This window comes from Squalius cephalus (genome assembly GCF_949319135.1).
Source record: "Squalius cephalus genome assembly, chromosome: 24".
Classification (NCBI taxonomy): domain Eukaryota; kingdom Metazoa; phylum Chordata; class Actinopteri; order Cypriniformes; family Leuciscidae; genus Squalius; species Squalius cephalus.
In genome coordinates this window covers 1,775,818-1,801,057 of record NC_137145.1, presented here as the reverse complement: position 1 = coordinate 1,801,057, position 25,240 = coordinate 1,775,818, and the positions used below count along the sequence as shown (strand labels likewise).

At 36.8% G+C, this 25,240-nt stretch overlaps 2 protein-coding genes across 2 annotated transcripts in view; both read left to right on the top strand.

Annotated features, from left to right (window-relative positions):
- The window catches only part of bmpr1bb (bone morphogenetic protein receptor, type IBb), a 283,072-nt gene that overhangs the window by 101,915 nt on the left and 155,917 nt on the right, over positions 1–25,240 (top strand). The window lies entirely within an intron of this gene.
- Positions 1–25,240, top strand: part of pdlim5b (PDZ and LIM domain 5b) — an 84,684-nt gene that overhangs the window by 11,389 nt on the left and 48,055 nt on the right. The window contains exon 3 of the mRNA XM_079860749.1: positions 21,814–21,975. Coding sequence (XP_079716875.1) covers positions 21,814–21,975 — 162 coding nt within the window. The remainder of the gene's footprint in view (positions 1–21,813; positions 21,976–25,240) is intronic.

The following is a 25,240-nucleotide window of genomic DNA, read 5'->3' as shown; positions in this document are numbered from 1 at the left end:
CAAGTTTTATAACAATTTAGTTGTTTAGACATTTATTTATTTATTTATTTATTTATTCATTTTATTTTATATTTGTTTTAATTGTTTGTTTTTTTGTTTCAGGGTTATCGTTAACTAAAACCATAAACATTTTCATTACTAGAAATAAAATAAAAATGAACTAAAATAAAATATCTTATTTCAGCTAGTTGACAAATTATACCCATCTCATCGTTTAGTTTAGGTTGACTAAAACTTCTGAAACTAAAACTATTATAAATGACAAACACAAACAAATTTACACAAACTTCTAAATGAAAACAAATAAAATCGAATTTAAAATATGAACAAAAATAATAATTGTGTATGTATGGGCATTTTATTTATTAATTTTGTTTAATTTATTTCTTTTTTTATTGTTTTTTGAAATTGAACAAATGTGCAAATCCTTTAAATATAATCCATCTGCCTTACAGTACACTGAGGGATAGAGTAGTGTGACTTACACTAGAGAAAGAGATTCAGGATTTGATTTATTACCCATCAGGAACATAAAAGCTGGAGGCGTCGGGCCAGAAAACAGTAGAACTTAGTCACTGTCAGCTCGAGTAACATGACTCTCATGTGTAAGACTTCTTAAAGAATTAAAGGTCTGACAGTGAGTCTCGTCGTGAAAGTGAAACCTTGCAGATTTTCAGAAGTGGTTAATGGATGTTCTCTTGATTTGTCCGGCTATTAAGCGTGTAGCGTCAACAAACTCAACGCCGCTGGCCGGAGTCAGTCAGATAAGTCACTTTGCATCAGCGCTTCACGCTGCCTCGGTTTCCCAGCATGCCTCTGTGCATTAAGACCGATCCTTTGTCATCGGGGAAGCTGCTGCTAATCTCATCGCTTGGTGGAGGTTGAGACGGCAGCTGCCAGAGTTGCTTCTGAGCAACGGTGAAGTGTTGATATTGCCTTGGTCAAGGGCCAGACGTTACACCACAGAGCCGTCTTTGTCTGCGAGTCTCAGACTCTGAGAGATGAGGAAGGTCAGAACCGTACTCTATGCAAACACACACACACGGATGTTTGTTCAAAACATTGCAGGCAATCAGTTCCGTTCTACATGTCATGCATTCTTGCATTACTGTGGCGGAAACAAACCACAGCACTCGAAGGAACGAAGCTATTAATATGTTTAAAGTTCCCCTGTAGTCAATAATTTTATCACTTAAAGGAGTAGTTCACTTTAAAATGAAAATTAGCCCATGATTTACTCACCCTCAAGCCATCCTAGATATTGATGACATTCTTCTTTCAGACGAATACAATCGGAGTTATATAAAAAAAAAATATCCTGGCTCTTCCAAGTTTTATAATGGCAGTGGATTGCAACCAACAGGTTGAAGCTCAAAAACGTGCATCCATCCGTCGTAAACGAACTCCACACGGCTCCTGTGGGTTAATAAAGGCCTTCTGAAGCACGGGGAAATCACCATGCCTTAAAATAGCTTGAATGTGAAATCAAGTTTTTAATGTTGTGTCTATGTGGTGTTTTTAATCTGCTTTAAGACAAACCATGTGTAAATTCATAAGTCGACAGCATTGCTGAGTATTTCCTCCTTAAAACTGCAGTGAACCAAAGACAGTCTCAAAAACACGCTTTGAAATCGCTGGTGTTTCTGACGTCACAAACTACCTTGTAACCAATCAGATCAACGTGTGATCGTCAACCTGTGGATCTCTGAGCTGAGGGAGTGAGTGGAGGCGGGGCTCATTTGCATATTAACCACGTATACTAAATGAGGTGGCGGTGTAGAGTTACATTCAAGCTATTTGAATTATTTAGAAAATTGTGTAACAGGGACATAAATTTACATTTGATATATGAAAAAGAATGTGAGGATTCTTTTAATCTATTGCACTTGCATAGCTAGAAGTGTTTGCATTCATGTATTTGCATAAAGTATGTTTCGCGCCCAAGGCAGAAAGTGCTGAAGTCACATCTGATGTGTTATGGATGTTTTTTTTGTCATTTGTTTATTTGAGTTTCTGATTATGTCCTTGGAGACGATGAACCCTGGATCTGGAGAGGGTCGTCTGAAATTAGACGTTTGTGTGTGTGTTATAGGTCTAAGTTTGATTTAATCGTGTGGTGATAGTGTAGATCAACTAAACCTCAAGGCAAAACAGTTGTTAAGAATCTTTCAGAGCCTTTGTTCTGTGTAATTGTTTCCGTTAATAAGGAAAACTAGGGAACGCGCTGGAGTCTGGTTTGTATAATAGATGGGCCTTAGGAGATTTTTCTAAATGCATCCGAGACCCAATTTATCAACGTGAAATTTAATACGTTCTTTCCTCTCATTCTTAGACAAAACACTAACACTCTATTTTAAGAGCCCTAGAAGTATGTCTGCGTAAACCATTTACTCAGCGAGCGAATGCTGTGAGCGTCGCTTCGCATCGTTGCTCCCATGATCCACTGATGCTCTTGTTTCCTCATAATATTTGCTTGTCCGTGACCTTCGGAGGCGTCTGACCTTCAGATGTGGGAGGGATCCGGCTCGATGTGGGGAATGGAATGGTTTATTTGGACTGATTTTGCCCAAGCCTGTTAAAATAATATAAATAATGTGAGCAATGACAAGAATTGTTGGTTTTCTTTTGCTGCTGTTTCAGTTCAGGAGTGGGAAAAGCCTAAATTATCCGACTGTACTGTACATACAAAGAGTCTTTTAATGCGAGTAATTCAAACTTTCCATTCTATAGTGTAGAAACAATTTTTGTGTTTATGCATGCAGATTTGTTTCTCTACAAAGTTCTTCTCTATATCAGTGTCAGTGTTTCTGAACTCCTGAAACGCCTCCATTGTAGTCTTGAGTTTCTTCCGGGAACGAACAAGTCACAATATTCCTCATTATAATAATTCACACGGAGAATAAAGGGGCGGGGCCTGGTTGAGTTAGTTAGTAGTGTGTTAAACTGGTGGTTATGGTAAGGGGTGGGACATTTCCCAAACACACTCGAAGCGCTCGACCAATCACAACACACTGATCCAGCCGACCAATCAGAGCACAGTGTGCTTTTCAGAAGGAGGGGCTTCATAGAGACAGGAACTAAACAGGAATGTGTTCCGAAAAGCATCGTTATCCAACTATGGTCACAAGTTCCGTCGTTATCAGGATAGTTCAACGAGTCAGTGTTTCCCCGAAACCATACTTATAACGAACATTCGCAAACAGCATCGCAAAGTTGTGTTTTGAGCGGCAGCTCTCGACCTGTGGTTAGAAGCAGTCTCTTGTTTGCATGACATGGACAATAAATCCTCATCAAGGATGAGCAAAATAAGCAAGCTGACGTTCAGTACAATCTATATCTTTATTTTAGAATACATACTAATGTCATTCTTGTTTAGTTTAAAAATGAGAAATGCTCTTTGGATACCATGTCCGTAATTTATAGCAAAACATCAAGCATTAATTTCTATCTCATACAGGTTCATTAAAAGTAGTTATTACTCCACCACCTGCGTAAAGTCATTAACCAACGTATTTGAACGACCAATTTACGACAATACGGTTTCGTGACTAGCTTGTTGATTTCTTAAATGATGCATCATACTACTGTAGTAAAGCAGCGAGTTACGCCGTTGTACGGAAAACACACTCCAGAGCGTTACTGACAGACTGGGAAGAGAGGAGCTGCAACAATGGAGAATATGGGGGAAATAATCAACATTCAAGCAGGAAAACATGTTCTAGTAGAGACCAAAAACAACATCAGGACTTTGTTAGAGGGCACAATATGGGCTCTTTAAAAGGTGTTTAAGACCAAACATGGAATAAAGCTTTAAATCACTTGCAGGCTTTTCGTTTTGGATAATTGCACATAATTAGTGAATTTGTTTAAATGGTTCCACAGATGATCATGATTGATTTTGTAAACAAGATTGCCCAACATAAGCAATTAAGTGATTTTTGAACTTCATGACAAATTGTCATCTGTAATTGTAACGCAGTTTTAGTTGTGACTGCTTGTAGAAATGGTTTTGTTTTTCACCTCATCTCTGTGGCTGGTCCCAGAATGACGTTACCAAAGCGATTGTGTCTGATGCATCATTATGCAATGCCTTTGTATCGTTGCTTTCGTCATCTCGTGCATATCTCAATGTGAATGATTAACTGGCGTGAGTGTTGGTGCATGCTTCGCATCACACTGAATCAATACACAACCCGTCTCTTGGAACAGGCAAGTTTAATCAGATACTAGCACTGTGAAATACACCAATAAAAACACAATTTTTCATTATCGTTTAAGCATGTTGAATCACATGCTACGTCCTATTCATGAGATTAACTGCTTTATCTAGATTTGCATCAGTTGATGCCAATGAAAAATCATGCAAAGAAAATCTTTGATCCGAAAACCTATTGAACTGCCTAACTAGACAGAGACAGACAGACATTAACAGAGGGACATTCCCAGAATGCATTATATTGCACAAGCTCCATTATTCCATTCAAATGAATAAAGGCAAGACACCCCAGGTGATAGGGTAAAAAATGACTAATAGATTTCACCATACTTCACTAGCTGATTATAATTGCACAAAAAAAAAGTATTACAAGTTTCAATATGCAAATGAGACGTTATCTAATTAAATATGCACTAATTTGCATGCATTTCTACAACAAAAATCTGAGGTTTTTTCAACAAAAAAGTCAGGTTCAAAACTTTTAATTTTTTTGATTTATATTAGAGTCAAAGTTTTTTACAGAGGTGAATTTGGATATCTCTATTTATCAGTCCACAAATCAGAAAATACTTTGTTGTATAAAATCAGGACAATGTATATTTGAACAAACCCCTCTGTAAAAACCTTCAGAATATAGGTAATACTGTAAGGTGTATTTAAGTGCTACTGACGTGGAGATTTCTGGCTCAATGTAGGAAGAAAAACTAATTTTGAGAAAACGGCCTTTAAAAATATATACTGTAATTGAAATCTAAAGACACAAATAGATAAAGAGCACTAAAAGATTTAGTTTACAGTGTATTTTGGATGTTTTCTTTCCATTAGTCTGAAAAAAAAACTCTTTATAATACGCCCCAAATCTCCAAATTGACAGATGCATGAAAAAACACTGTTAATGCCTGTAGTGTCTCGCCTTAAATCTAATTATAAATGCTCTGGTATCAAGCCACTTTTTTTTTTCTGTTTCTGTTCCATTTAAAATGCTGATTTAGTAGACAGCAGCCTACTGTATATAGTCAATAGACAACAAGGCATTGGTCCAGAGTATGCGATAATCAGAGGAAGGAAACGGTAGGTGTTTTTTGAAGTCTGTTCCTGTCTTTCCAAACCGCCTCATGCTCCTTTTGGTAACAGATAGCAAAACAAAACTGGCCTTTCACTATTCAGTAGTGTGTCTTTAACTACAGCACCAGACGGAAACCAGACGGAAACCGATACACTCTAAAAAATGCAGGATTTTTAGAACCAAAATTTGGGTAAAATATGGACAAACCCAACTGTTGGGTTAACTTTTATATAACCCAACAGCTGGGTTTGTCCATATTTGACCCAAATTTGGATTAAAACAACCCTGCATTTTTTAGTGTGTACCCTCACTAGTCCTCCTCCCATCAGTGTTTAACCTCACAAAGCTGTCTGCTTTCTGTCAACTTGACATTTGATACTCACGCTGAACAAATATGCTCTAATTTTAGCTGACTGCCTGTGTTGAGCACTATTATTCCCTGATGGTGCTCCTTTAACCTCGCTTACGGCCGTACTCATCGCACACAGGAAGGCCTGGAATGCTTTTGTAGCATGTGAACATACCGTATGGGTTTCGCACACGTTGTGTGTGTGTGTGTGGTTTCGAGTGTGAGGTAAGAGCAGGACGAGATTCCATTCAGAACAACAATCTAGCGTTACATAAGCAGGAGGCGTTTAAGAGAACAGGAAGATGAATGCTTTCCATTGGGCATCATCAGCCTCAGATTTCCTTGGATAATGTCTTTGATGAATAGCTCAAGGATTCCATGAAGGGTTTTGGTTTGAAAGTAGTGGTTTTGGTCTGGCACAGTCCCGACTAGCAGGCCTTATACTTTATGTGAAGGGTCCGATAGCTCGATTAGACGTTTGACCCTGTGTAAAGCCTGACATATAAAATAATAGTCTGAAATTTATTGAACCTTTTGTCTAAATCTGAAAAAAAAGTTTGCATCATATCAGTATCAGGGTTTTATGGCTCATTTAATCTGATATAGTGAGAATATGGAGGAAAAAACAGCTCAATTTTATTCGGAAGCCCAAACTGAGCAAAAATGTGATTATGTGCAGATTCTGATATTTATATGGACAAAAAGTGATAAGTCTGATGCTTGTAATGTAAATCACTGAGATCTTTATAACAGTATAGCAGATACTTTCATAAAATGCATATATCTGCCAATAATGTCTTAGTAAGTTGACACTTAAAGGCTTAGTTTTATGATCAAAGCTCTTTAGTTTTAAAACATATAATACAATGCAATGATTGATAGAGGAACAAATAAACCTTCCTCAAAAGCCTGATGATCATCTTTGATACTCATGATTTCTCTGAAGTTGCTTCAGTCCAGTAAGTGTTCATCTTGACACATTATTAACATTAAATAAAGTTTTAAAATACTTGATAAAATCAGTGCAGATTTGACAGCAGAAAGATACGTGAAGCACGAGCTGAAGAAGAACGTTTGTACAATTATACTAAAGGACTTTTACTTGCTAAAAGGTCTAAACTATCGATCAGATGACAGGAGTGTAGGAGATTGTGCGCGACACGTTTATCAGCAAGTAGGCTGTACAGTACAGTAGGCTTTATAGGATTAAGGATGCACGTTAATTGAGTAGTTTAACCTCAAAATGAAAAGTCTGTCATTGCATGTTGTTCGATACAGTAGCTAAGTTTTTTTACAGGACACTTTTTGCTTCAGTCTGAATGAATTCTTTCCGATTAATGAATCCGAATGTAGTGTTTACGCAATATGCAACGACGAGCACATGAACTGTTGCCGCTTGTATTTATCCAGCAGTAAATCGCCCCTTCCCGTGCCCAAACCCGTGTGTTCTGTGAATGAGCGTATGAAACGAGGACTGTCCTGCTCCACTTCACAGACGATGAGTGAAAGGAGAATTTCAGAATGACACGACACTTTATTCAACAGGAATGCGTTATTACGCTATTTCTACGGCAGTGCACATGCACAGTACTCTCCGGTTTCGGTTCTCAGTTTGTTTTCATGTCCTCTTGATCGGATTACCAAAGGAATAAATCACCCCTTACAATCTGAATGAAATTTTAATCAGATCTGGCCAATTCATTCCGGTTGACGTGGTTACTTGCAAGTTAATTGTGTTACTGATCCGATTACAATTATTATTAGGGTCCATGTAAACACAGCTACTGTGATCGAAGTTGTTCTTCACATATGTGACCACAAAACCAGTCACATGGGTCAATTTACTGAAATTTGAGATTTGTACATCACCCGAAAGCTGAATAAATAAGCTTTCCATTGATGTGTGGTTTGTTAGGATAGGACAATATTTGGCCGAGAAACATCTATTTAAAATCTGGAATCTGAGGATGCAAAAAAATCTAAACATTGAGAAAATCTCCTTTAAAGTTGTTCATTTATGTTGGCGATTGTGCTGCATTCACTCACAAAAATAAATGTTTTATATATTTACGATAGGAAATTTACAAAATATCTTCATGGAACATGATCTTTACTTAATATCCTCATGATTTTTGGCATAAAAGAAAAATCTATAATTTTGACCCATACAATGTATTGTTGGCTATTGCCACAGATATACCCGTGCGACTCGTGACTGGTTTTGTGATCCAGGGTCACATGTTTAAACTTGGCACCAGGTCTAATTATCTGCCTGTGTGAATGATATCTGGGAGATTTCAGTCTGTTCCTCACACAAAGCTATTGTATGACTTCAGAAGACTTGATTAGTCCACTTTAATGGAGGTTTTGACTGCATAAATCATCATCCCTTTTGCCATCCACTGCTTCATATGTTTCCCACTGAATATGAACCTTGCATGTCGTGCTCCAGTTGTGTCTCGGTCCAGGGCTTAGTGGTCTGTCCGGGCATGTTGTCAGCTCTGTGGAGTTGGCGGATGGTGGTCAAGGCTCAGAATACTTCCAGCGAAAGGTTACTGCGGCTTTCGGCATATAAAAGTCTACAAAAGCACTGCGGCTTTGACTCGAGAGCGCGTAGATGTTTTGTGGCACTTTCTAACTTGTCATTTTTGGGAGCAAGAACATATGGCTCAATTATTAAACCGACATTCACCGAAACCACATGGACTATTTTCAGTTCTCTGGCATTCACAGTTGAATGTTTGGAGCACCAGAACAAACACTTACTTATAGAAGAAATGCATTCATTATGTACAAAGTCCTTATATGAGAATTATAATTGTACAGGGCCAATTATAATTGTACAGGGTTTACGTGGTCTGGTTTAATATCTAGTAATAGATGGCTGTTTGATTTAAAATTGACCACTCTTTAAGTATCTTCATTTGAAATTCATTTAATGCACACAAGCAAGATTCATAACAGAACATTGTTTAATTGCTTTGACATTTCCAATGATGAACTCATTCGATTTATAGCTCTTTGGCTGACTCTGAATTACCCCTTTATTTCATTAAAACAATGTTTAAATGATGTAGACGGTGATTTTCAAGGCTGTTGGCCAGTGTTAATCTGACTCCATACACATGCACTGTAAACCCGAATAAGTTGGCAAAACTCAATACATTTAAAGGCACAATATGTAACTTTTTTGCTTTAAAAATAGCAAAAATCACTATATCTATGTTATATATATTTTTTTAGTTGTGTACTTACATTATCCCGACTGTTTCCAACAACTTTCAAACCAGGAGAAATTTGTAATTTAATTCGAAGACACGTCCCGTTTCTTTATTTCTGTTTTGTCGCCATCAATGGCGTCATATCCGCGTTGTCCCTGGTTTCCGCTCGTACTGCCATAGCAACCAGAGCCCTCTGATAGTAACCAAGGCGACGGACGTGGACCACTGTGTAGTTCGTAATGTCTATCTGCACGCTGTTGTTGTTTCGTTCAAACATTATGGACCATGGCAAGCAGACTTTGGATAAAAAAGGAGAACTAAAACGAGGATCAATATCAGCGCGGTGTTTTCGAGATGCCGAGAGCTCCCATAGACAGTATATAAACGAGAGCTCCACGTCCGAGACTTCGACCGCTCCTACATGTACTTTATTAAACAGGTGAGCACATTTACATAAAACTAATCAATGTTATATAGTTCAACAATGATAAAATGTTAGAATATGATCTGTATGTTATTCTAATGTTGATCTAGCTTACTGCTAGTCTCATACAGACAAACTAACACATTCATTTCAACACATTCAAATGCAGTTTAGTGTGATAGTGTAATGTTAGACCAAGTGAAACAGCGCTGCGTTACCTCACAAGTTTAATTTGTCTAATAAACTGACCTGTGAGCAGTAATTCTGCACTTGCGTGTAGTTCAGTAAAATGAAATGTCTATATTCCTTTTATATCCGCGGGACTCGCGTCGCGTGTGGAGCTGATAGTTGTCTCTTAGCAATCCCGAACTGCTTCATATCACAGTCATGATAAAAACATCGATGTATTCTCTCATCCATAAACATTATTAGATCGGTCGGCTTGACGTTGACGACAAGATCCATAATTCTTAGCAAATGTTGCGTCATCAAACTACGCCTTTGTTATTGTAAAGAGGTTAGCGTCCCCTAGCGGCGAAAAATTCCATACTGTACGTTTAAGGCGATCAGTTGCCTCAAAATATTTAAGTTAAGAAATTCAAAGTTTAAGCAAGCAGAACTTGCAGATTTTTATTTTGTACTCAGATATTTTACTTGTTCTTAATGTGAAATGTTTGAGTACAATAACCCATACATTTAAGTTACCGCTATAAAAACATTTTTGTTTTTATAAACTTAGCTGGTTATAACAAACTAGTTCAATAAATGCTAACTTGCTAACAATAGCATGGTTTAGCACTTGCTGTATGAGTGAAGCAATACGAAGCATTGACTTTCTTGCTCTCAAACCAAGGGTTAGGGTTAGTGTTCAATTGCCTCATTCTGCTGTCACACATTTTTGTATAATGACACTAAACTGTATAATTGCACAAATCAGGAAATCAGTGTCCTTAAAAAAACATAAGTAGATATGATCTCTTAATAACCTCAGAGCTCAAGGTGAGCCTGTCTTAACTTTTAGACTCTCTATGGAGAAAAAGAGTGGGATTTTTACGGCTCACTTGTTGTGCTCTTTGCAGTGAAAAACACACACACACACACACACACACACACACACACACACACACACACACATACACATACACACACACACACTCTCACACACACTCTCACACACACTCTCACACACACTCTCACACACACTCTCACACACACTCTCACACACACTCTCACACACACTCTCACACACACTCTCACACACACTCTCACACACACTCTCTCACACACTCTCTCACACACACTCTCACACACTCTTGGGAGACTGAGGTGAAGCAACATCTTTCAGTTTCATCTTCTGCTTTCAAAGGGAAAGTTCAACTGTTCTGACCTCCTGAATCACTCAGATATTCAGCCAAGATGAAAGAGTCGAGCAGCAATCCAGCTTTTGTTGCTCAAGGTACTGATTCTGAGCTTTCTAATGATTTGGAAGTGAGCTAACGCTTTGATCTGATATGAAAAGGACATTTACAGGAAAACTCGACTCTAAATCATGCTTTGGTGTTGTGGGCTGGATGATACTCAAAGTATTTCTGACTGTTGTGTTGAGAAGAACAATTTAGCAAATCTGACCTGCTTGATTTTAATTTTATTTTAAATAGATGTGACAATTTCTTTTTTGAAGAGTACAGCATCTTTCCTTACTCTCAGATTCAGTTTTGTGTTTTATTAAATCGTCACCTTTATATCTATAGCGCTTCATACAATACACTGTTTCAAAGTGTGACAAACGTTATTGATTTTCCAATAATAGTGCAAAATAACAGTAGTGCGGATGGAGTGAACAAGGACAGTTTCAGTTTATTAAACTGTAATGTACAGGTTTAAGTTAAGTTTCAAATGTTTTTGATATTTTATTTTGTTTTATATTGCTTATATTTAATTTTTTTATTTCATATAATATGCTTTTTATTTAATTTATTTAATTTTTATTATTATTGTAATTTATTTAATTTTGCCTTATTTTACTTTGGATTTTGCAAATCTCAACTGCTTGATTGTTTATATTGTTGCAAAATGTGACTATATTATACTATAGTATATACTATTCCAACTATAACGCATGAAAATTACGAAATCATAAACATCACGTAAAGCTGCTTTGAAATACTAGCCGCGTTTCCATTAAATATTCTCGCAAAACTTTTGAGTTTTTTTTCTTTTTTTTTTCTTTTTTTTTCTTCTAAATATCGATAAACTATTGCGAAATGACGGCGTTTCCATTAACCGATGTTATGCGACTAAAACGTCATCTTTTCCTCTTGCGAAAAGTCATTCCAAAAATCATGGCAACGGACGTTGGTAAGTTTATATATATATCACAGCCACGTACCGCACTAGATGTTATTATTATTAATGGAAGGAAACGTAGGCGTGTTGTCCAAGCATTAATGGCAAGGAAAGACCTTATACTGTGTCTGTGAGCGGCACATATGAGGTGTTTCTGGGTGTTTCTCCCTCAGATCTGCTTCGAGGTCTTGATTGTGGCATTTCTTTGAGGTTTAGAATCCAGTATATCTGTCATTATTTTGTCTTTTATGAATTCAATAAAGAGCTCAGTCTCGTATTCTGTCCAAACACACCGCATCATCTACGTCAGCTGACCTGTAAATGTGCAAAAACTGTTTCCATTGCAGTTTTGCGAAATATTTCTTTTTCGAATTGCCTGAAAAACCCCCTCATGCGAGCGTAAAAACTTTTTTGCGATAAATGGGAGTTTTTGCAAAATTGACGTGTTTGCATTGGGTGTATTTTCAATTCGCAATTTCAATTTGCGCAATTTGAAGGGTAATGGAAACGCGGCTACTGTGTATTATGAAAAACGCTTTACAAATCAAAATGATTTGATTTGAGGAGACTGTCTTTTAGGATCCATATCCACTCAGATTTAATTGCCTGTATCTAAATATAGACTTTTTACAGGCTTTTAGGAGTCATTTCCCCTCATAAACAGAGCAACAGGAAACGGGAATTCTTCTCTTTTGACGTGAACCCTTAGCAACCTAAGGGACTTTTAATTTGACAGGAAAGAGTTTTATAACCATGCACAGAGTTTTCCATGAATGCCAATCCCAGTAAAATCCGAGCACGATCCGTGCGACCGCAGCATGTTTGAGCCGATCTGGTTTTAATCGTGACGTGAATGAAAACTCGTCCGTCATGTCAGGCTGGCTCACTCCGCACTCTGATTTACAGCTTTTGTGAATTTGTGTGCTGAAAGTTGGCAAGCGTTTGGACTCATTGCCAAGGAGGCCGGGTGAATGTGGTGTGGATGTAATCTGACTTTGAACAAGCTCTTGTTCTTTGATTTAATTAGGCTGGTGAGAGAAGATAAGATAAAGAGTTGGCATTACCATTGCATGACATTCATACGGTGACCGTGTTTTCAATCAGATTTAGTCGAGTCATGTATAATGTTTGACCAGTTACAGTTTTTACTCTCATTTGTAGCTTGTTAATTGTTAATTTTGAGCTGTCACATGTCACTGTTTTATTTCTCCAGGGTCTGTAGAGACTGAACAGCCTTGTCCTCATTAAGCCGATGACACACAAGAGATATATATGAAATAATATAATATTGCTTTTTGTCATTTTATTTTAAATTGCATTATATTTTAATTTATTTTGCTTTGGATTGTTTTGTGTGTTTTGGCAGCATTAATATATAATATAATATAATATAATATAATATAATATAATATAATATAATATAATATAATATATTATATATTATATTAATTTTTTTTATTGCCTTTTCTTTTATATTGCATTTTTATTTTATAACTTTCTGCTAACTAACTTTCTAACTTTTTTATTTATTTTTTTATTTTGTTTTGCCAATAACCAAGATAATCAAATGAGCAAATTGTGATGGTAACACTAACAAAAACATTATTTTTTTTTGCTGTCCAATATGTCTCGGTCTATTGATACCTTTTAGTAAATGTACTATTTATAAAGTATCCACTAAACATTGACTTGCAGAGATAAAGCTAGTGGCATTCTTCTGGTCATGTGATCTCAGTCCACTCCATGCAGAATAAGTCCACTGTTATTAGGCGGCTCACAGTGGACTTTCAAAAGCACTATTCTTTTATTCACATTGCACCTCACTCGTTTTCTTGTACACTCAATTTCTCTCAGTTACAGCCGTGGAAATGAAAGCGGTTGATTGGTCACAGCAGTTTGTTCCTCCAGAACTTTCTTTCTTTCTGTCTGTCTTTCTTTGGCCTTGGAATGTTCTGTTTTGTTTGCGTTGCCATGGAGATCGACCTGAGATTTCCAGACTTCCTCGCATGGATCTCTGGGATCACAGGAACATTAATGACAGACTGGCTTGTGTTTGAGTGGCTTGATGCTGCAGTTCCTCTGTTTGATGGATTCATTAGGCACATCTGGGACACATCTGGATAACGCACCTCATGTTAGGTGTCGATTATTAGCTATTAGATGCGGAAGCTTTTCCATGTATTTCTCTTAAAGGTTTAAGTCAATCATCACTATTGCTAGTGCTCATACTTGGGGGTTTGTTTTAAACTTCATATCTATTTCAGGACATAAGGTTTGTTCTTACATTTATGCATTTACGGATGCTTTTATCCAAAGCGACTTACAAAATAGGAACCAAAGCAATTCGTCAAAGAGACAGTAATATAATATACAGTGGCAGTTTTATTAGATGGCTAGATTCAGTTTTTTTTTTCACGTTTGTTCAGGAATATTCTTGTTTTCATTATCAGGAAGCAGGGTTATTATAAATGGGCCAAACTAAAACCACAAAACGTGTTCTTTGTTACTTTAAAACAAATCTTAACTGAAAAAAAAAGATAAAAAAAAAAAAAAAAAAGTTAAACTTATTTCAGCTAGTTGCAAAGCAACATTTGTCATTTTCATTTAGTTTAACTTGATGTGTTGAAATAACTGAAATGAAAAATGAACACATGTAATAAAAAATCCAAACAAATAACAAAAATAACAACAAATTTACTAAAATGGAAATAGAAAAAAGCTAGTAGTTCCTAGGGTATTCTGGGTAATTGCTAGGGTGGTGCTATGGGGTTGCTAGGGTATTCTGGGAGGTTACTAATGTGTTGCTATGCAGTTGCTAGTGTGCATTATTGCATTGCTAGCCTGTTTCAGATAGATACAATGGTAGTTGGATTAATGGATGGAGGGATGGATGAATGGAGGGATTGCTGGATGGAGGGATGGAGGGATAGATGGATAAAGGGAGGGATGGAGAGAGGGATGGATAGAGGGATGGATGGATGGATAAACGGAAGGATGGATGGATGGATAAAGGGAGGGATGGATGGATAGAGGGATGGATGGATATTGCTGAATCAACTAGGGTTGGGCGACGTCTATTGGAATCACGATGAATGATGACACAGTCTATCGGCCCGAACCAAGAATCAACCTACATTAATTTATTCCAACTACATTTTTATAAGGTCAAATCAAGTAATAAACATCTCTGTAAGGGAATTTCAGGTTTCCACTTTTTACAGTGAATCACTGATACTAAAGTAACACTGTCGAGAAGGAATCAAGCTCTGGTTCTCGAGACGAATATTCCTACACTTTTATTGTATGAAAGAGTGTGTGTGTGTGACGTCATGGATGTATTCTAGGAACACAATGCCTCCTCATCAAGTTCCAGCAAAACACCTGGTTTGTCCCGAAACGCTCCTGGAATGTTTGACGCGGATCACACCGCGAGAGAAATCTCCCAGATCCATATAAGGCATTTAAAAGAGAATTTAAACCACTTTAACAAGCGGCCGCAAACAACTGGCTCTCTGTGACTCGACGTCTTAAAAATGCGCTGTTCAGAAACTCGTTCATTCATTCGTTCAGCCGCTGCAAATGAAGCCCATCAGCATTTCAGTGTGAGTGTGTGTGAGGCCACACTCTTGTGCTTCGAGTCAGTCAGAAAAATCTTGTAACATATAGGCATTTTTTTCAAGTCTCGATGGAGGAAAAGCAGCCGTTCCACTGAAGTTAACACACAATTATTATCTTTCCACAGTTAAAGGAGGAATCGTGACCCGAGTCTGCTTTCATTAGTGCTGCTGAGCCCAGGATCTCAGATCTGCACAAAATCTTTCAAATTTTGACTTTTTATTGAGCCAAAATTGAGTACCAGAAATAACTGGGTTTGTGGTTTGAGGCGATGCAAACTAATCCAACACATTTAATACGTTTCTAAGTCATTTAACACAGTTGGCTGAAGGTTTGCGGTGATCGTATCGTTACCGAACGCACGTGTACACTACCAGACGTTTTGGATTGCTAAGATTATTAATGTTTTTAAAAGAAGTCTCTTCTGCTCACCAAGACTGTTGATGTAGATCATCTGTTTTCTATGTGAATATATAGAAAGTGTAATTTATTCCTGTGATCAAAGCTGAATGTTCAGCATCATTACTCCAGTCTTCAGTGTCACATGATCCTTCAGAAATCACTCTAATATGAGGATTTGATGATTAAGAAACATTTCTCATTATTATCAATGTTGAAACAGTTCATATTTGTGTGGAAACTGTGATGCATTTATATTTTTCAGGATTCTTGATGAATAGAAAGTTCAAAAGAACAGCATTTATTTGAAATATAATCTTTTGTAACATTATAAATGTCTTTACTGTAACTTTTGATCAATTTAATTAATCCTTGATGAATAAAAGTATTGATTTCTTTCACCCAAAAAATAAAATAAAAATTCTTACTGACCCCAAACTATTGAACGGTAGTGTTTAATGTTACTTCAAACTTTCTATTCATCAAAGAATCCTCAAATAAAAACGTAAATGACTGTTTTCAACATTGATAATAATCATAAATGTTTCTTGATCATCAAATCATCATATTAGAGTGATTTCTGAAGGATCATGTGACTCTGAAGACTGGAGTAATGATGCTGAAAATTCAGATTTGATCACAGGAATAAATTACACTTTACTAGATATTCACATAGAAAACAGCTGATTTACATTGGAATAATATTTCACATTATTTGTTGTTTTTAAAAAATCTTTTGACTTGTGTTGTAGATCCACTTTGAACCTGTTTTGATGCACAAACAGTAAATGATGAATTTTTAATGTAGATCGCTATTGTTAATCATACAGTGATTATGATAATGATACAGTGCACACAAGAGGAATGGAAACTTGTTTTGAAAACACGCTTGCATTTGCAGATGAGGTTTTGACGTGCGGTTCACATAGAGCGGATAATGATGATCCATGGGTTTATCATCAAACAATTTCACCTTAACTTGATTTGTGTGATTGTGGCTAATGTGACTGATTTGAGAAGCGCGCATGGGAGCGTTTGGCTGGCGTCCATGTCGAACTGAAATGAATGTTGTGTCTTCTTTTGTCTGGTTCAGCGTAACTCATGTCCCGATAACTAATGTCCCGATAACGTGGCGCTTTTCTTCATCAGTTTCTCTGTAATTATTCGCATCACTGTTCTCTCATTTCTGCCTCCTCTTCGGTTTACACTGAGAAGCAACGAGTCTTGGTGGCTCATGAAGTTTTAGATTAAGGCCCGCGTCATGTTAATGTCACAACGAGCCACTGGTTACTGGGATTGAGAGCTGTGTGTGTGTGTGTGTGTGTGTGTGTGTGTGTGAGAGAGAGAGAGAGAGAGAGTATGTGAGAGAGAGAGTTATCAAATGTGTGTGTGTGAGAGAGTTATCAAATGTGTGTGTGTGAGAGAGTTATCAAATGTTCACACATTTTGATTTGTTACACTGTTAATTTGTACAATTAATTTAATTTGTACATTTAAATTTAAGTTATGTTATAATATTTTATTAGTCTTACTTTCATTTATAATTACTTTATGTATTATAATTAATTTATTCTCTAATAATTTACTTTATAATTATTCTATGTATTCCAAGCTTTGGCAATATTGTATAATGCACAGTCAGGCCAATAAAGCAATTTTGAATTGAATTGAGAGTGTGAGTCACTCACACACACACACACACACACACACACACACACACACTCACACTCACACACACACACACACACACACACACACACACACATCACACTCACACACACACACTCTCTCTCTCTCTCTCTCTCTCTCTCTCTCTCTCTCTCTCTCTCTCTCTCTCTCTCTCTCTCTCTCTCTCTCTCTCTCTCTCTCTCTCTCTCTCTCTCTCTCTCTCTCTCTCTCTCTCTCTCTCTCTCTCTCTCTCTCTCTCTCTCTCTCTCTCTCTCTCTCTCTGCACAAGTGTGTGTGTGATGTGGCCTGTGATACCCTCAGACGCTATAAAAGGAGAGCAGACCTTTGGTGTTGTATCTGAGCAACCGTTCATTAGCGTTCACTAGCCGGCGTTAACCAGCGCTGCGCTCTGCGACTGCCAAGTGGAAGAGGCGAGTGTCTCATACATGTGGCTTTCTAGAGGCGCTTATCTGCCAAACACATGTCATGGGAAGCATTCGCTTTCATTATAAGGTCAGCAGGGACCTTTCTTTCTGGTTTCTGGTGTTATTAGTCTTATTGTGAATTTGAATCTGTGAATATTATTCTTAATCTTTTATCAAAATATGCTGCTTACTTTTCAGTTTTCAGAAATCCCCCCCAAAATGTAATCATAAATCATTAAAAGTTTATGTATGTATGTGTGCGTGTGTGTGTGTGTGTGTATGCATGTGTGTATGTATGCGTGTGTATGTATGCATATGTGTGTGTATGTATGTGTGTGTATATATATATATATATATGTATATATATGTATATATGTGTGTATGTATGTATGCGTGTGTGTGTATGTATGTATGCATGTTTGATTATTTCCTCATAGAATGTAACATGGACATGTGAAAGTTCTCCTGTCAGATCGTAACTCAGCCCCAACTTATTAATCTTTCATTGTGAAAATGCTGCTAGAAATATGATGGATAAAAACCTTTAAAGGGAAACATAAAGACAAACTGTGAGATGTTGTGTTTGATTTGGTGTGTAGTTCTTCTCTGCGGTGGGATTTGATCCTTGTTGCCTTTAGCTTTATGAGACTGAGGTTTAGTTTATGACGTTAATAAAAGAAATGACATCTGGGACTCGTGCTAATGTTAAGCGGCTTTCTTATACGGTCTGTATCAGCTCAGCGAGTGAAGACCCCTCAGCTCTCATCATGTTCCTGTGTTGTTGGGTCTCCTTGGGCCTTTAAATTGGATTCAGGCTTTGAGGCCCGGCTGTTGTCGTTGACCTGATGACTCAAAGAGTGTGTGTTAGTGTGTGTGACCCCGTCAAACTCACAGAGGTGCTTTCGTAGATGTGTGGGACAGAGTTTAAACACGTGACCTCTAGTTTTGTAGTTCCTGCTGCTGGAATAATGCAATAATGTGGCGTATGTAATTTCTTAGGGCCCTATGTATGAAATCATTTTTCCCCCCCAAATTAGTTTTTTTTTTTTGGGGGGACTAAAATTTAGGAATCAAAAACCATGTCTAATTAATTGAAATCATGAAATTATTTTTATTTTATTCTTAAGTTTTGTTAATATTTGGAATTACTGTAGCTTTTATTTTTATTTTTCATGTTGCATCATTTTGGTTTATTTTTTAGTAATTTTGTTATGTGCTTTTGTCATTTTATAAGATCTATTGAGGTTTAATTTATTATTATTTCAGTTTCAGTGTTTATTTATTTCCAGTTAATCATCTAAGTCAACATGTCTCATTTTTGTTTTAGTTAACGATATTAACCTTGACTCAACAAAAAATTATTAAAGGTTTAACAAAAACTATATTTTTAGGACCCTATGAAATACATTTATTTTTTCTCAGAATCCTTGTTTTCCATTTTTATTTTTCTCGATTAAATTTTAATGGTTTAATTATGTTTTCAATTTAATTATCAAAATGCAGGTCTAAATAATTTGATTCATAAAACTTTAACAACTTAATGAAATGTACCTTTTTTTTGCAATAATACAGCCCTATGAAATGTTTGATTTTTTTCCAGAAATTCTGTGTTCTGTTTATTTTCTGGATTCATGATTAATACAAAATTATTTCTTTGAGTTTCTGTGTGTATATGATATGCCTTAATTTTAATTTATTCATCCAAAATTTGGCAAATTCTGTGACATTTATACAGTAAATTTAATTTTTATGACTGAATTTCTCGATTCAGTCCACGTTTTTCCTCACTATAGAAAGTATAGGGTGAAGATGAGAGACTTTTACTTTGTCACAATAAGTCTTTGTCTTTTAAAGATAACAATACATCACAATTCACTTTCTTGAAGGAAATACACCTGTCCTCATGTTGCTCTAAACCCGTTCACCTCAAAAAAACTTGATTCTTCAGGGTGAAGTGTTGCTCTCATCAGTTCCGCATTATAATTGTTGTTTTGAAGCTGTCGGCCAAGAGCAGAGCAAGTCTTAATCTGACTCGGGAGGGGTAGTTGCTTTAGTTGAGTTAGTTGCCTAGCAGATGTGAAGTGATGAATGACTGATATTTGTCTGTCATGCATGGTTGCATAATGCCTCTAATGCACACCTGTAATGAGTCCTTCTTGTTCAGACACATCGAGCAGCAGAGGCTCCATGCCAGTTCACTTAATATCAGTCTGATAGAGTATGCACTGCAAGTTAATTGAAAACATGAAACTTATACAATTTTCATTTATTAAACGTTTATTAAAGTCCCCCTGTGGTGAAAATCCAGCTTTTAATGTAGTTTTTGTGTCTATGTGGTGTTTTTAATATGCTTTAAGACAAACCATGTGTAAATTCATAAGTCGACAGCATTGCTGAGTATTTCCTCCTTAAAACTGCAGTGAACCAAAGACAGTCTCAAAAACACGCTTTGAAATCGCTGGTGTTTCTGACGTCACAAACTACCTTGTAACCAATCAGATCAACGTGTGATCGTCAACCAGTGGATCTCTGAGCTGAGTGAGTGAGTGGAGGCGGGGCTCATTTGCATATTCATAGATCGAAATGTATATTACGAAATTTATATTGGTTCTTTGTAGAATTGGATGAAATATAACATGCATTTCTCTAGATTTGTTTATCTTGGATAAAAAAAAGTCTGTATAGTTGCAGTGCATTCTGGGTTTTCTTGTAAAGAATACATGCAAGGCCTTTAGTTTGAAGAGAATCTCCACAGAAGCCTGTGTGTAAATCATTGGAGTAAAGCCTTTTCTTCCCCTGCTGTTAGTTATCTAGTAAGATATCGGGTTGTTTATTAGCCCAGACAAGATCTCAGTACTAACAAGAGCGAGGACCGTTTCTAAGACAGAGTCTAATAGCCCGTCAGGTCTAATCTGATGAGGTCAACAGCACTGCAGTGTCTCAGAGCTACAGATTCACAGATTCCCCTAATACATTACAGCTGGCCTCTTGTGTTCGCCCACGTCTAGTGTTTCATCAGCGTCCACTCGCGTGAACATCTCACACACTCCGGCATCAAAGGTGAGCGCACGTGTACAGATCCGTCTTTCAAATCGGGGCCAAGAGGGTCAAAGGTCAGACGAACATCAGTCATTTGTTGATCTTCAGCTTCTGTTAATGGTTTGATTATTAAAAGCTGGAGGAATATTACATACGGCATTCAAGATTTCCTAAATATACATTTGGGCTACTACTGTAGGATGTGATGCATCATCAAACCATTGTTATTGTTAAATAAAACTATTAAAAACAATTTCCCTTGATTGAAATTAAGCTGAAATAAAATATACTGTAAGTATTAGATGAGAAACGTTAACTTAAAAAACTTAAGTAGACATGAGAAATGATGCTTTGGCAACTTGAAGTAAATAAGTTGAAGTACTAAAATGACTAAAATTGAAATAAATAAAAAAGAAAGCTAAATAGAAATATTTGAGAAATATTAAGCCACTAATAAGTCACAAAGCACATAACAAAATTATTAATACTTAAACTAAAAACTGAAATATAAAAATATATATAAATATAAAACTGTAATGGTATATAAATAACACTAAAATAACACTGTCAAGCATCACTCTAATCAGGATAAAGTAACTCGAGACTTTCAAATCAAGCAAAAAAATTATAATTTTGCTCAAATTTGTGAATCAAATTTGTTGAAAGATTGATTTATATATTTGCAATTTTGAATGCTAGCGCCTCTCTTTTTAATTACAATCACAATAAAAGGTAACTAAGGTGTTCAAACTTCTTTAACTCATTTGGGTGAGAAACAGACTGGATTTACATTTGCATTCACTCTGATTTGTAAAATGAATCTTTTTAATGAATCTGATGAATCAGATTGAGCTCACTGGATTATGAGTGAAACTCTATTGCAATCGATCTCTTGTGCACGTCACGTGAGAAGTATGATTTGTGTTATTGCTTATGAATGTGGTTCCAAATCAATTACCCTTTCAGCTCCGCAAGAATATAGCGATGACACCTAGGGTTGTGTAGAAGTTTGTTTCTGAACTGTGTGTGTTTGTGTTTGATGCAGCTGACAGATGGAGGAAAGGCAGCTAAAGCCAAGATCAGCGTTGGGGACGTCGTTCTGTCTATCGATGGCATCGCCACAGAGGGAATGACCCACCTGGAAGCCCAGAACAAAATCAAAGCTTGTACGGGGAACCTAAACCTCTCACTGCTTCTCACTGCTGAGGTAAGACACACACACACACACACACACACACACACACACACACACACACACACACACACACACACACACACACACACACACACACACACACACACACACACACACACACACACACACACACACACACACACACACACACACACACACACACACACACACACACACACACACACACACACACACACACACACACACACACACACACACACACACACACACACACACACACACACACACACACACACACACACACACACACACACACACACACACACACACACACACACACACACACACACACACACACACACACACACACACACACACACACACACACACACACACACACACACACACACACACACACACACACACACACACACACACACACACACACACACACACACACACACACACACACACACACACACACACACACACACACACACACACACACACACACACACACACACACACACAATATTTCTTCAATGACTTTTCAGCTGTCAATGTCTCATGGCACCCAGAAGTTTGGCTTGGACATGCAGATATAAATGGATATTGCATTACATCACGAATAAGTCTTAATACCTGGCAGATTGGAATACAATCACCAAACTGTGATGGACACTGGAAAATTCTTGTGCATGTTAGTGTTTGTGGGAGTCCTTGATTATCTACACTACCTGTCAGTGGTTTGGAATAATTAAGATTTTTTGTTTTGTTTTTGAAAGAAGTCTCTTCTGCTCACCGAGGCTGTATTTATTTAGTAAAAATAGTGAAATATTATTATGTTAAATAGCTGTTGTGAATATCTAGTAAAGTGTAATTTATTCCTGTGATCAAAGCTGAATTCTCAGCATCATTACTCCAGTCTTCAGTGTCACATGATCCTTCAGAAATCACTCTAATATGATGATTTGATGCTTAAGAAACATTTATGATTATTATCAGTGTTGAAAACAATTGTGCGGATTCATATTTTTGTGGAAACACTGCAATTTAAAAAAGTTTTGGCTAAGAAAGTTTTGAAGAAAAGAAATTCATAAAGGACAGTAAAGACATTAATAATATCACAAAAGATTTCTATTTAAAATAAATTATTTTCTTTCGAACTTTCTATTCATCAAAGAATCCTGAATAATATAAAATGAATCATGGTTTCCTCAAAAATAACTGTTTTCAATATTGGTTATAATCATAAATGTCTCTTGATCATCAAATCATATTAGAGTGATTTCTGAAGGATCATGTGACACTGAAGACTGGAGTAATGATGCTGAAAATTCAGCTTCGATTTTTTTTTTTTTTGAACTGTGTTTTTATTGAACTTTAAAAAAAAAAGAAAAAAGAAAACAACAACAAATAAAGTTAAAATAAATACACAAATCCTTGACAGCACTTCAGAGAATACACCACATACCAGTACATTATCTGCATTGTTCAAACATTAACAGATTAAATCTATTTATTTCAAGCAAATTTTCAATTAGTGCGAAAAATGTCAGATTTCAACTGCAAGTCTGCTGTCATCTTCTCAAACATGTATATCTGTTTCAGTCTGTGTCCATTCTGTCACAGTGGGTTCACGCACCTTCATCCAGTTAAAATTCAGCTTTGATCACAGGAATAAATTACACTTTACTATATATTCACATAGAAAACAGCCGTTTTACATTGTAATAATATTTCACTATTTTTACATTTTTATATTTTTTACAACCTTGGTGAGCAGAACAGACTTTCAAAAACAAAAAAACGTATTAATAATTATTATTTACTCCATTCTGTTGACCTCTAGTGTATCCTCAAAACTGCCTCTTCTCAAAGTTCATGCAGAACCTTCATTGAAAGCGAACTCATGGTTGTCCAGATACGATCATGAATTGTGTAAATATGACAGCGGTGCCTCAGAGGAGAAGATTTGTTTGGTTTATGCAGTTCTTGGCCGGGTTTGTGTCTTCCCATCACGGGACACGCAGGATCTAATGCAGTCAAGATGTTCGGGTCGAGCGGCTTTGGTGTTTCAGCCTGTTTAATGGCACATCATTCTGAGGGTTGAGCGAGTGTCCTGGACACTGAATCTTTAATTATAGTTTTGCTCATTAATTGTCAGTTATTAGTGTTAGACATTCAGTCTAGGGTTGCCGAATTACAATTAAAGGACTAGTGCATCGTTAACTCATCATTTACTCACCCTCATGACATTCCAGACCTTTTCTTCTTCTTCAGAATAATTATATTTATAGCGACTTGCATTGCATTCAAGGAATGCATTTTTATCAAACCCATGAGGGTAGCATGCAAATTTCTAGATTGCAAGATCTAAATGCTTTAATTTTATACAAAATAAAAGTGAATATGGATAAATGGTGTCAATCTCTGGAAAAGGCCGTAAATAAATAAGACTGTGTGGAGAACAGACAGTTTATGCATTCATATGTCCTGGAATATAGTCATAAATACCCCTTTTATGATGCTTTTTGTCATTTTTGCAGCTGGACCTTATCCATTTCAATTATTTCCATTGCAAGATTTATTTTGTGAGAGGCTGAAGTAAATGATGGCTGTGTTTGTTTATTTATACATGATTTATTCCAGTAAATGTCTGTAAATGTGTGTTGACCATAGACAGATTAATTAAAAACTGTAGATTTGAATTTTTAAGATTTAGTTTGAAACGAAGCACCTCTTTCAGTGCAGCAAAAGGAACGGCTCATATTCTGGAGTTATGAGCCCTTTGAAAGGAAATTTAGGGAAGAGAGATTGTGCAAGAGCTCTGGAATCTCCCATTAAAGTCTTTTAGTGGCATTTTCATAGCTGTTGAACATTTGTCAGTGAGTCTGCAAAGGCCATCAAACAGCACTTAAGCTTTACTATTAAGATAACATCACATTAAGAGCGCAGCGTTTACTCTGAGATCCCAGAGAGCCACCCAGATCAGTGCGGGACAGGTCTCACCTCAGCCGTAACTCGCTGCTTAATAACCAGCATGTCTGTACGTGTTTCTGAAATGTTTGAGTATAAATATTGAGAGTCTGAGAAGAGTTAAAGGAACACGCCGACTTTTTGGGACTTTATCTTATTCACCGTATCCCCCAGAGTTAGATAAGTCCACTCATACCCTTCTCATCTCCGTGCGTGCCGTAACTCTGTCTGACGCACCCACCGCTAGCCTAGCTTAGCACAAAGACTGAAGGTAAGCGGCTCCAGCTAGCATACTGCTCCCAATATGGTGACAAAATAAAGCCAACATTTTCCTATT